This window comes from Microtus ochrogaster, linkage group LG7_11 (assembly GCF_000317375.1).
Source record: "Microtus ochrogaster isolate Prairie Vole_2 linkage group LG7_11, MicOch1.0, whole genome shotgun sequence".
Classification (NCBI taxonomy): Eukaryota; Metazoa; Chordata; class Mammalia; order Rodentia; family Cricetidae; genus Microtus; species Microtus ochrogaster.
The window spans coordinates 4,557,394-4,574,186 of NC_022032.1; the positions used below are offsets into that span (position 1 = coordinate 4,557,394).

The 16,793-nt window shown below is 48.4% G+C and overlaps 1 protein-coding gene across 2 annotated transcripts in view; it reads left to right on the forward strand.

Annotated features, from left to right (window-relative positions):
* Plpbp (pyridoxal phosphate binding protein) overlaps positions 1-16,753 on the forward strand; it is a 21,806-nt gene extending 5,053 nt beyond the window's left edge. Inside the window, exons 5-8 of one of the 2 annotated variants that reach the window (XM_026786967.1) lie at positions 3,668-3,802; positions 5,721-5,863; positions 7,285-7,383; positions 16,148-16,753. In XM_026786967.1, coding sequence (XP_026642768.1) covers positions 3,668-3,802; positions 5,721-5,863; positions 7,285-7,383; positions 16,148-16,228 — 458 coding nt within the window. In that variant the 3' untranslated portion in view covers positions 16,229-16,753. Of the gene's footprint in view, positions 1-3,667; positions 3,803-5,720; positions 5,864-7,284; positions 7,384-8,311; positions 9,607-16,147 lie in introns of those variants that run through there. The other variant, XM_005362475.3, reaches the window with a different exon arrangement.
* Positions 16,754-16,793: the final 40 nt, after the last annotated feature.

A 16,793-nucleotide genomic window follows, 5' to 3' on the forward strand; every position in this document is an offset into this window, starting at 1 on the left:
TAAAAAAAATTAAGTAAATAAAAATTCCTCCTGTGTATCATTTTGAATTGTTTTATTTTGTTGGCTGTGTAGGATAGGATGGCCTTGAACTCACCTCCCCCTGCCCTGTCGCCCAAATGCTGGGATTATGGGTATGTGCCACCACAATCTTTAGTAGTTTAAATTTGATAGCCATGTAGTGTGAGGTTTGAACATGTAATATACATGTTGACCCTGGTGCCCAAGTAGTTTCAGATTTTGGATCTTCAACTTTTATACTATAAATTCTGAGGCCACCATAAAAACCATACAACAAGGAATTATGGCTAATAAAAGCATAAAATGAGATAGCCATTTTAGAATTAGTCCCAAAGGCAGAGAAACAGTAAGAAAAGTCAGGCTAGGGAAATTTAAAAACTTGCCCAAGATTAAGCACTAAAAGGTGGCAGCCAGAATACCACCATCACCACCAGAGCTCCAGATTGCTGCATGTTTGGACTGGGGTCCGTGTTTGCTTTTGTTGATGTCATGAACTTGGGAAAAGCAACTTGGGAAGAAAGGGGGTTTCTGGCTTACACTTCCACATCACTTTCCATCACTGGGGGAAGCCAAGGCAGGAACTGAAGCAGATACCATGGAGGAATGTTGCCTACTGGCTTGCTCCCCATGGCTCACTCTGCCTACTTTCTTAGACAACCCAGGACTACCTGCCCAGAGATGGCGCAGATCAGTGAGCTGTGCCCTCCCACCACCACATCCATCATTAACCAAGAAATGCCCATGGACATTTACCTACAGGCCAGTCTTAGGGAGGCATTTTCTCAGTTGAGGCTCTCTCATCCCAGGTGACCCTGGCTTGTGTCAAGTTGACAAAAACCACAGTAACTAGTTTTGCCATTCTGAGTGATGTCATTGACTGTGCCTAATGCCTAATTTGTCAACTATCAGAGTTTGCTATCTGATACATGCCAATCTGGAGGAGGGATGTTTGTTTTTGCTAGCAGTTTGAGTCTTTAGATTACATGGAAGAAATAATTTACTGTCCTTACCTACTAATTCTTTCCTCCACTTTGGAACAATTCAGCTAATGTATCTTCTCATTATACACCATACTGTGAATAATTCTTCTTTTGTTTGTTTGTTTATTTTTGCTTTTGTTTTGTTTAGACAGAGTCTGACTCTAACCCAGGCTGGCCTAGAACTTACTCTATAACTGGCCTAGGACTTGTGGTTTCCTCCTGCCTCATCCTGAATGCTGGGACTGCAGGCATGAACCACCAACACACCCTGCAAGATGCCTGACAGTTTTGTTTGGATTTCAGACATGAATTTTATCGTGCACAGTTCTAACTATTTTTATTATCCTATAAATATTCTTCTGCTTTGTTCCAGAGCATAGTTTACATTTTATCAGAACAATTTGATCCCTTTTAGGGTTTGGGATTTTTGTTTATTTGGTTGATTGGATTTTCATGATAGGGTTTCCTTGAGTAACCCTGGCTGTCCTGAAATTCTCTCTCTGTAGACCAGGCTAGCCACAAACAGAAAGATCTTTCTCTGCCTCCCAGCGCTGGGATTGAAGTTGTATGCCACCAATACAACTTTAGGTCTTGCTCTTGATATTAGTTAGTGTATAACCAGGCCAGAGCTGAGTTTAGGATTAATTATTACACTGCCAAGGCTTAGCCGTCCTTTACATCCTGACCAGTTCTCCACGTCCTTTGTGAAGCCCAGGCCATTTCTCCTAACCTGTAACTTCCTCATATGCGTGCACACGTCAGTACTCCCCTGAACAGCCCATTCAGATTACCAGTTCACTGAGCGCAGTTCTGTCTTCACTCACAGTCTGCAGAGAGCTCTGGTCCTTATTTATTGTGCATACAATGTTCTGCTGGTGTGTACAGGCCAGAAGAGGGCACCAGATCTCATAGATGGTTATGAGCCACCATGTGGTTGCTGGGAGTTGAACTCAGGACCTTTGGAAGAGCAGACAGTGCTCTTAACCTCTGAGCCATCTCTCCAGCTCCCCACCCCAACCCCTTGGGCTAGTTTACAAGACAAGAGGAAGGTTGACCAGATGGCTCAGGGAGTGAAAGCACTTTTGAACAAGCCTGACATTCATGAGTTTGAACCGCCAGTTCCACAGTGGAAAGAAAGAACCAGCTCCCATAAGTTGTCCCCTGACCTCCATACATGAACTATGGCACACACATACATCATATACATATGATAATAGAAAAATGATAATAGAATCTGGTTCCTGAACTTTTTTTTTTTTCTCCCAGGACTGGGCCTCTCACATGCTAGTCAAATTTTCTACCATGAAACTATTTCCCTGTCCCTTTTTCAAAGTTTGAGTTAGGCTGAGTTACTTAGGCTAGAGTTGAACTCATTTTGTAGTCCAGGTAGGCCTTTTGCCTCATCCTCCCAAGGAACCGGGATTTTACAAACCTGTGCTGCCAACCCTAGCCTGAGAAGTCTGTGTTTTTGGTAGAAAGTTTCATTTAGCCCTGTTTGGCCTCAGTCTCATTGTATAACTGAAGATGACGTGGAGTCTGTGGTTCTCCTGCCCCAGCTTTGTAAATGCTGGGACTACCAGCATGCAAGAAAGAAATAAAACAAGAAAAAACAACCTAGTGGGGCCCTGATTTAGTTATTTTTCTGTTTCTGTGATAAAATTCAATGAACAAAATCAACTTAAGGAAAACGTTTATATTGGCCTGTAGTTCCATCGTGGTGGGGGAGGCGCAGCAGCAGGAGTAGGACACTGTCTGATCACACTTTCTTCCACACAGAGGAAGCAGAGGGAGAGAGAACAGAAAGTGTGAAGAGACTCTAAAAGCCCCCGCTCCATGATGTACTTCCTCTATCAAGTCTCTCCCTCCTAAACGTTCTATAATAGTCCCAGAGAGCACCTTCAACTGGTGACCAAGTATTCAAACACATGAGCCATGGGGGAACATCTTCCATTCAGACCACCACAAGCCCTATCTCACAAAAAACAAAAACAAACAAACACAAATAGTGAAGGCTGGGGGTGTGTGAGGCACTGCTCTCTCATGCACAAAGCTCAGGGTTCAGTCTTCACCATGGAAGAGGGAAAAAGGAAAGTAGTTAGCCAGTACCTGGAAGGTTTCTGTGCTCAGTGCAGTAAGCTGCTGGGGTCGCTTCACTGTCCTTTGTGGCAAGAGTCATAGTTCATCTTCATAGCAGTGGCTTTGATGACCTCAGTGTCTGCCCCAGCATCCAGTAAGCGCTATTCTGTTTCCTTGTCAAGTAGAAGACCCATCCCAGGAAGTTTAGGAACATGATCTCCTTCCCGGCTAGCATGTCAGCCTTTGGATGCCTCTGTTCTGTCATTTGGCCCATTTCACTCAGTTTGAACTGAGGCATGGTTAGATCAGACCTGCTATTCAGAAACTCAGTTAGCTTCTGAAAGTGCTCTCCACACAGATGCAGCCTGATCGTGGTGTGTTAGTGTTTCCCTTATCCACCTTTGCTGCTGAGATGGGGCTTGTCTTTGAACTTCACATCTAGAAAACTCTCTTGTTCATCTTCTTAGCCAATCATAACGTTTAACTGTCCTTTCTTTGCCGGCAGTATCTCCCTCTATGGGATCAAAGGCCTTTTGAGTGCTTCCTCTGGCAACAGGAAAATGAAGCCTGCTCCCTTCTCTTTCTCATTGCAGCTGTCCCCAACCTCTTCATGCTGGAAACCGTGGACTCCGTGAAGCTGGCAGACAAGGTGAACAGTTCCTGGCAGAAGAAGGGTTCTCCTGAACGGCTAAAGGTGATGGTCCAGATCAACACCAGTGGAGAGGAGAGTAAGTGACCAGCCCTGACTGTAGATATTGGTGCCTTAGGTGACTGGAGCCAAGGTGGGGTGGGGAGTAAGCATCTGATGTGGAGATTGTGGGAGACCCCAGCCTCTCAGTTAGCTGCTTTGACCCTGGTAGGTGCTGATTTTGAGCAATGATAACTTTGATGTCCTAGCAACCGTCAGAGATCTTCCTCGGTCCCCTCCTGAAAGGGATTGAGAGCTACATGCATAATGCTCCTTGGGTCTCGGGACAGTCACCCAATGTTCCATGAGGCCAGACTAGAAGAGAACCTGCTGACCCCAGAGAGGGGCTGTCTCGCGGGGCCCGGCACAGCTGTGTTGCAGCCGTGAGTCACAGAGGAGCATAGGCTCAGACATCAGACAGATGAGTGCTCGCGCTCCACTGCTTTCTGTCTTTGGAGCTTTTCGTCAGTTACCTCATCTCTCCGGAGGTACCTGAACTCCCTTGTGTGGCAGTGGCATGGGGGGTGCCCCCGTCAAGAGTATAGTGAGGGTTCCGTGCCGTGGTGCAGAACCCTGGACTTTGCCTTGCTTGCTCTTTGCTAGGAGTGAATGCGAGGCTTTAGCCTGGAGCCGTCTTCTAAGCGCTCACGTGTAGCTGATCCTGGCGGGGAGGAGCCCAAGGCAGGCATGATTTCCAGGTGTGCTCTAGAGTCAGGCTGCCTGGGCTCCCATCTCGGGTTCACAGGTCTAGTCTTCTAGCCTTAAAAGGGACTTAGCCTGCCTGCCTCAGTTTCCTCTGGAGGCTGATACTAGAAAGAATACCTGCAGTGACTGTATAAAAGGTAAAGTCTTAGAGCTGGCAGTGTTCGGTAGACTTTAATGGTTCTCTCTCTCTCTCTCTCTCTCTCTCTCTCTCTCTCTCTCTCTCTTATATATATATTCTCCAGAGTGTCTTTATTACATTTCTTGACAATTAGCTGTCATTTTTCCTAATTAAACCATAGTGAAAATTCCTGACAACTCCATTTAATAAACGGGGGCAAAGGCCAAGCAATATTAATAGTTATTAGACTACATAACATAATTATCTGCTGCAGTTTTCCCAACTAGTCTCAGCTAGTAAGCTAAGCTTTGCAAATACACAGCCCCAAATTTATCATGTGTATATAATTTATTTTTTTGCATTACTATTAATAAATTGGCGAAACCGTACAGATGCCAGGATTAGAAAAAAGTTCTGAGATTCATCTAGGACATTGTCAGTGTGACTCCCCCTAATGTTGCAAGACTTATGTTTCTATTTCTGTGATAAAACACCACGACCAAGGCAACTTACAGAGGAGGGGTTTCTTTGGTTTATGGTTCCAGGGGGATAAGGTCCATGGCAGGGGAGCATGGAAACTGAAACAGAAGGCAAGGGCTCACATCTTAAGCCACAGACATGGAGGAGACGCAGAACTAGGAGTGATACATGGCTTTGAAACTCCCCCAGCCGGCACCCATGACATCTGTCCAGCAAGGCCACATCTCCTAGACCTGGCTAAACAGTGCCAGCCACTAGGAACAAAGCACTCAAGCACAGGCGTCTATAGAGGACACTCGTTCAAACCCCAGCATACTTTCCTTTTTCCGTTTCCATTTCCCCAGCCATTCTCAGCGAAAACCCTGTGGGTACGGCTTAGTGCTTGGAGCCTGTGAATGCAGAGCCCTGGTTCAGTCTCTGGCACTGAAAAAAAAAAGCAGAATCCTGCAGTGGAGTAAAAAGAACCTGAACAAACGTAGACCCGAGTGGAGAGAGGCAGGCATGGAGAACTGCATCTGCACAGCCTCTGGAGGCTCAGTTACTCCATCAGCTTTCCATCCGAGCCACCTCCGTGTACGGAAGGGATGAAGGCATAGACTTCTTCTGCCTGCTTAAGACATATTGGTATACCCATCCTCTGTTTCTTTCTGTGAAGGTAAACACGGCCTTCCGCCTTCAGAGACCATAGCCACGGTGGAGCACATAAAGACCAGTTGTCCCAGCCTGGAGTTCGTGGGGCTCATGACCATAGGAAGCTTTGGACATGATCTTAGTCAAGGACCAAACCCAGACTTCCAGGTACTGGGGTAGGGGTGACGCTCTTGTGGGGCTGTGTGTGGAGCCCGCTGGTGGGGTGTACCCAGCACGTGCAGTGCCTGTGCTTGATCGCAGCCCCAGTGGGGTGCGGTGACATTACACCAGCTTACAGGGCTGGCTGTGTGGTGTAGGCGGACTGCCAGTCCCCAAATAACCGACATGGAGCCTTAAGATTATAAGTGGTCAGCCAGTACTCAGGCTTGTTACTGGCTAACTCTTACATTTAAATTAACCATATTTCTTAAGCTTTGCCGTGTGGTTTGGTCCCTTTTCTCAGTACAGCATGCCCACCTTGTTTCCATTTCTGCTCGCAACTCCTGTGACCCCACCCTTCTTCCCATCATTCTCAGTGTGATTGTCCTGCCTATACTTCCTGCCTGGCTACCAGCCAATCACCTTTTTATTAGCCATAAGAGCAACACATTTTCACAGTGCACAGGATTATTCCACAGTACTGTGGAACCTCAGGGATCTCCCAGAACACAGCCCGTCGGTGCACTATTCCAGCCTCTTCCGAACTCCCCTCCAGATAAAAAGCAAGACCAGGCCCCAGATACACAGAGACCTTCCTTAACTCAGTTTTAACTTGGTTAAGGCAGTTTTTGGATTAAGCTTTCCTTCCTCTCTTGTGACTGGCAGTTTGCATTTTTATTGCTGTTGGGTTTGTTTTATTTCACTTTGGGTGTTGCTGGTTTTTATCCCCACTTCTTAAGGTGGAACCCGGGATCTGGAACATGCTGTGAAAGCATTTACCCCCGAGCCACACCCACCCTGGCCCTGGTGATTTTCTTGAAAGTAGGAAACATGGCTAAAGCACTTACAGTAACTTCTGAAAATTATTACCCGCCTCAAAATCATGAAGGATAGAATCATCAGAAATGGTTTGAAGCTGGGTGGTAGTAGCACATGCCTTTAATCCCAGCACTTGGGATGCAGAGGCAGGAGGCTCTCCCATGAGTTTGAGGACAGCCTGGTCTACAGAGCAAGTTCCAGGATAGGCTCCAAAGCTACAGAGAAACCTTGTTTGGGGAAAAAAAGAAGAAGGAAGGAAGGAAGGAAAGAAAGAAAGAAAGAAAGAAAGAAAGAAAGAAAGAAAGAAAGAAAGAAAGAAAGAAAGAAAGAAAGAAGGGAGGGAGGGAGGGAAAAAATTTTGATTTGGTAACTTTCCTTTTGTTTCCATTTTGATGGGTTTTGCTTTTCTTCTGTTTTGTTTGTTTTGCTTTGCTTGCTTTGTTTTGGAGACAAGTTATCACCCTGTGTAGCCCAGGCTGGCCTTGAACTCAGGGTTCTCCTACCTGTTCCCAAGGATTACAGGCTAGCAGCACCATACCCAGCAGACTTGGTCATCTTTTGACATCCCAGGAAACAACCAGAATAAAATGGTAACCCTTATGTTCGGTCAGGTGTTACTGCGCCTGCGGCAGGAGCTGTGTGAAAAGCTGAGCATTCCTGTGGAGCAGGTGGAGCTGAGCATGGGCATGTCCGGGGACTTCCAGCATGCTGTAAGTGTCTTTGCCTGGCGGCCGAGAGGGGCAGGGTGGGTCCTGCCATAGGCTTTAAATGCCTCGTCTTAGACACAGTGATTCAACCTTTTTAACATCTATGAAAACTACACTCAAATGCTTAAAACTCAATGTAATCCACTACATGTAACCTGGGAAAAGGCTGAGGTGTGGTTCAGGCTTTAATGAATGTGTTACATTGTGGGTTTGGTCTCCCAGCACCAAAGAAGAAAGGGAGAACTGATTTTCAAAGGCATTTCCTACGTAAGCTCTAGGCGTTAGCTCTGGGACCATACGTATAAGCCAAGGCTAGCGGCTCACTCGCCTGAGTTCCTAGGGTATTGAATAGTAACTGGGCACCGTGCACACGCCTGTAGTCCCAGCACTCGGAAAACAGAGTCAACCGGGCTGCTGTTGAGTTTCAAACCAGTCTGGTACTCCATAAGTCCCATGCAAGCCAAGGCTACAATACTGAGACCCTGTCTTAAAAATAAACAACAAACAAATAAATAAATGCAAAGTTTAAAAAAAATCCAAGTACAAAATTGCATTTTGGGATTATCATATACATTACAACAGTGTAAAAATTCTAAACTTTACTTAGGTAACTACTTGTTCTTTCCATTTGGCCAATTCTGGCCCTTGGTCATGGAGTGCGGGGCGGCTCTTGCTGTGCCGCTCTGTCCCACACCTCAGTCCCTGCCATCCTTTGTCCCCACATCCATAAACTGCCCAGCCACTGTGCAAGTTTCCTTTCTCTCGACCACTGGCTGAGCAGGGGCCCTGCTCTGGGGACTTCAGAGCGCCTAGCCATCTTCAGCTTGGTCATTCTTTACGCAGCCTCTGGGCACCCAGAACTCCGTACAGCCTCAGCGTCAGCTACATTCAGCCTTTGAGTCTCTCCTCTGCGCCCTCTTCTCTCCCACAGATTGAAGTGGGATCCACAAACGTCCGGGTAGGAAGCACCATTTTTGGAGAGCGGGATTACTCCAAGAAACCCACCCAAGACAAGACTACAGCAGACCCGAAGGCCTGAATGCCGGTGGCACAGGAACAGCGAGGCCAGGTCAGCTGAAAGATGGACTACGCACCAGCCTGGGTTTTCCGTCTGGTCCGCATGTCACATTCTCCTGCGGCCCCGGATAGAACGCTGAGGATCACCTGTGCTGATGGAAACCACCTGTGCTTTGCCTCGCTGTAGGAGGCTCCATTCAAGCAGTCACTTAGGCTTGAATTTGAGGAGTTCCAAGACTTTAGAACTGATGCCGAGTCAGTAGCCAGGAACCAGACACTGCCAGGAGCACCCCAGCCTCCATGAATGCCTTTCCCGGGGGCAGCTTCTGGGTTCCTGGTGTCTGTAATGGAGAAAATCGGGGATTCCCATTTGCCCTTCCACCCTGATAGAGCGCCCTACAGTTGTTCCGACAAGTCCCCACTGAACACTCACTTGCTCCTCTGGAACAGGATGACTTTTGCTGCCCTGGCCAGTGATGCCTCTAGCCACAGCTCCTCTGTGCACTGACCTGAAATTCCAGGGTAAAGAGCACTCGGGCCTTTCTAACATCCTGCTGAAAAGATGGTCCTTGGGGACTATAGTGTTGGAAAGTGAGGGTTTCTTCTCAATCATGATCCTTTTCCGGCTTTAGCAAAGACTGCCCCCCACTTGGAGATAGACGCCCTTCAACATCAGTTCCGGCGCATGGTTTCCAAGGCCTGACTCACCTTTTCTTCTCTGGGGTCATATTTCCCAGGTGTACTGATCGCACCCCAACACACACACTTTATTTATAAGCCAGAATTTTGCAGCTCTTGATTGTTCGTAATGTAACAAGATCGTCAAAAACCTAGAAGCAGCTGGACATAGTAGCACCTGCCTATAACTTGGTGTTTCGGAGGCACAGGCAGAAAGAACAGGTGCCAGACAAAGGCTAAATAACAGAACAACCTCGGAAGCACAATTCTCCAGTAACCACAGAAGAACTCCGGTGGGGGCTGTTTAGTTCCCGATAGATTTTCTCTTGTTTACGCCAGCCCTTGTCCTTCACTTATTCACCCAGTAACTTCAGAACCTGCTGCTGAATGTAATTTCATAAATTTAAACTTATGGTTCTTGTTGTGTTTCGATCAAAGCTAGTGTGGTATTTCAGAGTCTTAAATACAAATGTGAGCTTGAATTATACCATCTGTGCCAACTGCAAAGTGATTAAAGCTTTATTTTTATGATCCGGTGTCAATGAGTGGATGTAGCAAGGGGGGCATCGGGGCTGATAGGAAGCAGCTGCGTTCGCTGTCGGGCCTCATGCCGGCTGGCCCTGGAGAGGCATCTCCTTGAGTCAAAGATGCCACCAAGGCCATGCCATATATACAAGGAGAGTTCTGAACTTAAAGAGCAAGAAAAAGTCTTCGTAGAGCTTCGTGACATGCCTGTAAACACAACACACGGACGGTGGCAAGTTCTAGACCAGCCAGGGCTGCATACCAAGTTTCCTGCTACCTGGGCTGTAGAAAGGAGCCTGCCTCCCGCTGCATGAGGTTCTTTTGATTGCCTCTAGGTGGCGACATTGGTTAACCTGAAGAGCACACACACTTGGCTCCATCAGCCGTTTCTCCTACTGGGGACTGTTCAGATTTACTTGCTGTGTGAGTAGAAATGGAGGCACGAGAGGACATGTCTTCCCAGGTGACCCATGGACTTTCAGACTTACGGGTGTGTCTGGCAATCTCACGTCCATGCTGACTTGGTTAAGGAATCTGAGGGTGACTCTGGAAACTTTGGGGAAAATGAAATGGTTAAGCAATGAAACATCTCCCTGGTTTGTGCCTAGAGATTAATAACACGGCAGAGGAGAAGCCAGGAGAGGCTGTAGCCCAGTTGAAGAAATCCAGACTATATCCAGTGACCCTCAGCAGGATGACTCTCTTGAGAAAATTCGGCCAGGCTATGAAACTGTCTTTTGTTTCATGTGAGGCAGCTGGTCAGGTTACTCCCATGTTTTTATAGCAGCAGTGACAGCATCGGGGCAAGTTTTAGAGTCCAACCCACCCATCCCCCCATGCAGAATTTGCCGCCGCTCCCTGACAGCCCATGCCCTGGGCTTTGTTTTGGAGTGTGTGTGTGAGCATGTGTGCACACACACATTCCCTGTATTAGGGTTCTCTAAGCAACAGAACAGATCATGTGTGTGTATGGTTTCTTAGAGTGGCTTACAGGCGGTGGTCCATGTCATCCAACAACACATGTGTCCTGCTGGAAAGGCCAAGGATCCAGTAGTTTCTCTGTCCACAAGACTGGATATCCCTGGAGCCAAGGAGGTCCTAGAGAGCTGCACATTGGAATATGGGTCAGGATAGACAAAGCTTGCCCGCGAGAGTGGGGCAGGCAGGCAGAAAGCACAAATTTCCTTCTTCCGCGTCTTTACATGAGCTGCCAGTAGAAGGTGTGGCCCAGATTTAACGTGGGGTCTTCTGACCTCCAAAGATCCCGACTTCAGCGGGTTTTCCCACTTCAAACAGCCAACCAAGAAAAGCCTCTCCCAGGTGTGCCCAGCCACATGGGTTTTCATTACTTTCAAATGTCAAGTTGACAACCAGCCCAGATCAGTCATCACGTATCTCAAGCCAGCACCAGGTTTGAGAGGCTCAGGAGACCCCTGGTGACCTACCAAAGATTTGGTCTCTTGGGAGGAGGCCAGACACACAGACACATGCCTGTGGCACTGGTGATGGGGCCCAGGCCCTAGGAGATGAAGGGAGTGCACTGCCCCGAGGTTGCACCCTGACCTTAACCATGTTACACCATTTTTATATGCACTAATTATACACAATAATGAACTTCATTGTGACATTCTTGTGCTTGTAAAAAATGCATTTCGGTCATTTTCGCCACCCATCCCTTCTCTTGGTCACCTCCCACTCCTGCGGGGCCCCTTACTCTTCCCAGCCAGTCCCTTCTACCTTCATGGCCTTTGCAAAACCCCTCTCACCACATACCTTAATGCAAACCTTGTACCCCACCCCCACTCCCTTTTTTAAACCTTCCTGGTCTGTAAGTCCTCTCCCTGTATTCTTTCTCTTTAAAAATAAAATATTTAAGCTTTTTTAAATTTTATGTGTATGGGTGTTTGACTTGAATGTGTATATGTGTACCCCATGTGTGCCTGAGCACATGGAGGTCAGAAGAGGGTGTCGGATTGTTGAATGGTTGGGAGCCACCATGTGGGTGCTGGGAAGTAACCTGGGTCCTCCCAAAGACCAACAAGTGCTCTTAACTGCTAAGCCGTCTCTCCAGCCCCTACCCCTTTAAAAAATATGAGTATGGATGTCTTGGCTGCATGTGTGCAATTCCCACAGAGGCTAGAAGAGGGCGTCAGATCCCCTGGAACTGGAGCTACAAATATGGGTGGTGGGATTCAAACGCAGGTCCTCTGCAAGAACAGCCAGAGTTCTTAACTGCTAAACCAGCTCTCCTTCCCCTTTTTAATCTCTGTGTGTGCATGTGCCTTCATGTGAGTGAGCAGGGGACGTGCCCTTGCCACTACAGGTGTGTGGAGATAAGAGGGCAATCTGGGGTATGTGGCGTCCAGTTCTCACCCTGTTTGAGACCAGTCACTTTGTTGTTCATAGCTGTTCTGCCAGACTAGCTAATCCACAAACTTTCGGGGATTTTCCGGTCTCCGCGTCCCATCCTGCAGGAGAAGCACTGGGGTTACACATACTTGCTACTGTGCCTGGCTTCTCATAGGTTCTGGGGACTTGAACTCGGGTCTTCATGCTTGCATAGTCTTCAGTTGTCCACTAAGTCATCTCCCTAGCCCTGTGTTCTCAGGACAGCTTCTCAGTATCTATAAGTATCCCTTTCCTGGATCCAGCACTGAGGACAGGCACATAACGTTGTCTAAGGTCAGAAAAAGCTATCATTGGCTGCTATTATTGTTATTATTATTATTATTATTATTATTATTATTATTATTATTATTATTATTATTATTAGGCAGTGTTAAGACTGGCACCTGGGGGGTTTCTGCAGGCCACCAAGTTACATTTGACCTCCACTGCTGGCTTGAGCCAGTGATAAGTAGTGTGCTAGAGTTGCAGCTTTTAACTCCAGAAAGCCATATTACTGTGGAAGAGATGCACATTTTTCGGTCCACTGTGCTAGTTGAGAACTGTGTATCTTAATACAGAACAAACTCCGAAACCGCAAGCCGTGGGAGTGAGAAGGAAGGAGAATTAAGCCCAGACACGAGGAGAGTCAGTCTCCCCTCATCCCATTTCCCTGGCTGGCACACTCCTCCTCCAGATGGGTTCTCACACAGGCTACAGGGCTCCAAGTGCACAAGACCGTCCCCACCCACGCCCTAAGCTGGGGCGGCAGCAACTCCTGTTACCCGAGGCTAGACAGGGAAGGGATGAGGGTCAACGTCCACTTTGTACTTTGGAAAGCAAGTAACTCCTACGCTTCCTACCAAAGCTTCAGGAGAAGGACCATTCCTGAGAGGGGGCTGAGTGGGGTGTTGCCAGGGTGCAGTTGGAAATGGTTTGCTCTGAGAACTGTGACTGTCCTTACCATGAAATCAGTTGGATGTTCTTACATCATCCTCATGAGTAAGGGCCAAGGAATCCAAACCACCGCCATCCTCCCAAATGTTTTACTCATCTGCCTTCTCTGGAGAAGCACAAAGAAAGGGGATTTTTTTTTTATTTTTTTATTTTTTTTTTGCTTTGTTCTGGGATCTAACCCAGATCCTAGCACATGCTAAGCAAGGATACTACCAGGGAACCACATTCCCAGCCCAAGAAAACCATACTCTTTCCCAACTGTTTTTGTATCAACTTGTGTATGCCATGATTCTGGATGTTTGAGCAGACGTTCGTTTTTAAAAAAAAAATATGTATAATTACAACGTGTGTGCGTGACACGCTTGAGCACAGGTGTGCTTGTGGCAATCAGAGGACAGCTTGCTGGAGTCGGGGCTCCCCATCCATCCTCAGGTCATCGCAGTCACACAGCGAACGCTTCTCCTCACCGCGCTTGAGTCGGCATTTACAAGGTGCTTAAACCTAAGTTCCCCTGTAATGACTTAAGCATCCCCAGGGGCCTCGGAACACTCCCTTCCCTATAAAGGATTGAACGGGTCAGCTCAAGGAGCCTTTGGAAGGGACAGGAGCGATGACGCGGCGCCTTCCTTGTATTTAATTTCCGCGAGCCTGCCTCTGAGATGCCTCAGCAGCAGGTGGCGCAGTTTGGGCACTGCTGTGCTTCTTGACTGTTAATGAGTCTGGCTACCCAGTGCCAGTTGCGTGCTAGGTTTGCCTCCAGCCACCATCCAACGGTGGCCTGGTTCTGCAGCCTCGGAGCTCAGCTTGACTGGGGGCTGCCAATTTCCAAAATAAAATCAACGTGTGACCTTATTCAGCAGATGTACCAAAGAAACAAGCGCAGAGCAGGGCCAATTCTGGAGCCAAAAAGGGAAGATGAGAAGAGGGAGAAAGAGGAGGGGAGAGAAACTTGGCCGGACATGAAAGGTGTCTTGTCCGTCTGGTCCCCATTAGGCGCAATTCTCTCGCAATCTGCAGCCTCAACATAATTCTCTTGACCAGAAACTCTCCCGAGAGATAGTGTCGGAAGGAAAAACAAACAGCGCTGGTCCATCTTCTGACAGCAATGTCGTTTAAAAACCTATTTGGGGGCAGGGAGAAGAGAGGAGATGTCAGCCTGTCAGGGGAGGACGCTCTCCACAGCTTGCTACATGTTGACTGGGCAGGACAGGAAGAGGGGCCCAGGGAGGGCTGCTGAGCAAGGCTAAGGCTGCCCCAGGAAGCTAGCCCCCAAGGCTTTTGACACTGCTGTCCACTCTGATGCCTCACGATCTGTCTTGTGTGGCTTTTCTGGGCCTGAGCTCAACGCTAAATTCCCATGTGGTCCGAGTCTGTAGCTTGGTCATAGAGTACTTTACCTGGCATGCACAAGACTCAAGGTTCTATCCCGGGAGGTGCAAAGCCAACTAGAAGAGGAAATCACCATGGTGCTGGGCTTTTTCACCTTCCCAAAACATGGAGAAGAACTCAAGGGTGTTTGGAAGAAAGGAGCCCCCACCTGGGATGGCTCCCCTTTTCCTCTTCGGACAGCACCAGCTGCCAAAAGCCAAGAATTGAGCTCTCCCTAGAAACCGCTGCCAGATCCCCAGACAGCAAAGGCCCTCTCCCAATCCCCTTTGACTTGCCTTGGAGCTAAACAGCCTAGCACCAGGGAAACAAGGCCCACCCCACCCATAGGAGCCCAGGGGAAGGTTCTGTAGTGGGGAGGTGATACAGGGCAGGGCAGGGCAGGGCCATACCAGGCCACCTTCTGTGCTCAAGTTTCTAGGCCAGGCATCCTGTTATAGGAGAGGCCCTCTTTAAAGGAAGAAAAACTACTCAGTAGAAAGAAGCAAAGCTCTCCCCCTGCCTTTAGGACTTGTTTATTACTAGGATATCTGATTTCAGCAAAGGAAGCCAGCTCCGAAGCAAGGTTTTTATTGGCCACGAGCAAGAGGAATCCAGAGTTTGCTTTTGATTTGGCTTCGTCCTGAATGCAAAGCACCGAAGGGTCCTGCTTTGATGGGACAACTTGGTTGGGGGGTGGCAGGAAAGAGCAACCCCGACCCACCGTCGCACACAGGGTCAGCAAAAATTTGCTTGGGAAGATGAGTGTAGAGCAAGGGTCCGAAAGGGAAGATGGTCTCGGAAGATGGCAGAGACAGTAGTTAACAAGGCCTGCATCTGGAGCACCGCGAAGGCCTGCCCCTCTTCCCTGTTGTATGTTGAGAATGCAGGAGGCCCATCTTCCTTGGCTGAAATCGCAGTGTTCGGAGACTACCCAACAGTGAGGCCTCTGCAGTCCAGCCTGCGTTGATGGTTTCAATGTGTCGGGAAGATAAAGCCAGAGATTGGAGGCAGCCTCTGCCAACTGCATTCCCCAACCAGAATGGGCTAGGGCTCAGGGGAGGGAGGTTCCTGCTGGGCCCCAGACTCCCCAGACTAGAGAGAGCTGCTAGGCTGGGTCCTCAACACCAGACATCCCAATCACATCCCTGTGTAACATTAATAAAAACCCAGGGACAGATAGTGGGGTTCAACCTGAAGATCAGAAAAGCAAAGCAGTCAACCACTAGAGAGACCTTTTTATACCTTTACCAAATCTTCAGACCAAAGGGGCGAGATCCTGTCTCCATGAATTCTCAGACTCCATACTCCACTGAGTTCCTGTCTCTTCCCATTTATTTTCCTCTCTCCGCCCAGCCATATCGCTCCTGTCTCCACCTGCCTAGTGCTGGGATCAAAGGCATGGGATCCCAAGTGCTGGGATCACCTTTGTGTGAGCTCTGTTTCTCTTTTAGACAGATGCAATTTTGTGCAGCCCAGGGTGGCCTTGAACTCACAGAGATCTGTCAGCCTCTGTCTCCCAAGTCCTGGGATTAAAGGTGTGTGCCACCACTTCCTGGCCTGTATGGTTCACTAGTATGGCTGCTTTGCCCTCTGATCTTCAGGCAAGCTTTATTTATTAAAACCCAAATAATAAACCACTATAGTCCTGCATTGCCATCCTGTTTCCTAAGTCTTTATAGGAAACACTGCCTACACTGGAGGAAAATGGAAAGTGCCTCACTGCCCTGGGGTCCTTGGATGAACACAGCCACCTCTCCCATCTTTTCCCTCCCACCCCGTTACAGGTTCTCTCAGCCTGCATTCCGCTCTGACTCCCTTTGTTTCTCTTCTCCCACAGCGCGCTGGGAACAGCTGTGTCCTGAGTGGCCGTAGCGTGCACACGGCTCTGGTATCGCTCCACTCCTTCGACCACTTTTGAGTGAGGCAGGGCATGGCCAGCACCTTGAGGCTGCTGCTGCAGGTGCCCTGGGACTTGAGCCTCAGACTGAGGTTATGCTGGGCAGCCCCTCGAGAATCTTATGATAAGGATGACTCTGCCTGCATCTGGCTCTCTTCCTCTTCTAAGGCTGTGCCTGGAAGTGGCAGGTCTATGGAGACAGCCACTCTTTCCCTCTTTGGATGTGTGTGGTGCCCTTCCAGGATGGACATGTGTCTCCTCATGTATGTTCATACTTTTTTATCTCGGAGGCAAAGTAAGTGCCCTGTTCTGGTGTTTGCAGTCTGTAGCATGCCAGGACTCACCTGTGAGGCCCAGGGCTACCTTGGCAGCCAGTGGGCCATTTAGCTCTCTAAACTGAGGCCCAGAGCCTGGGGCAGGGGGTGGGGCAAAGGGGAACAGGGCTCTCACTGTGTCCTCTTCAAGGAGCCCAGTCATCAAAAGGACTTTGTATAGTGAGTTAGAGAACATACCCTCAAGAGGAGCTACAGGAATAGAAAGGATAGCCTTGCCAAGTGGAGAGTTGCTATACACACATGCGCAGTCC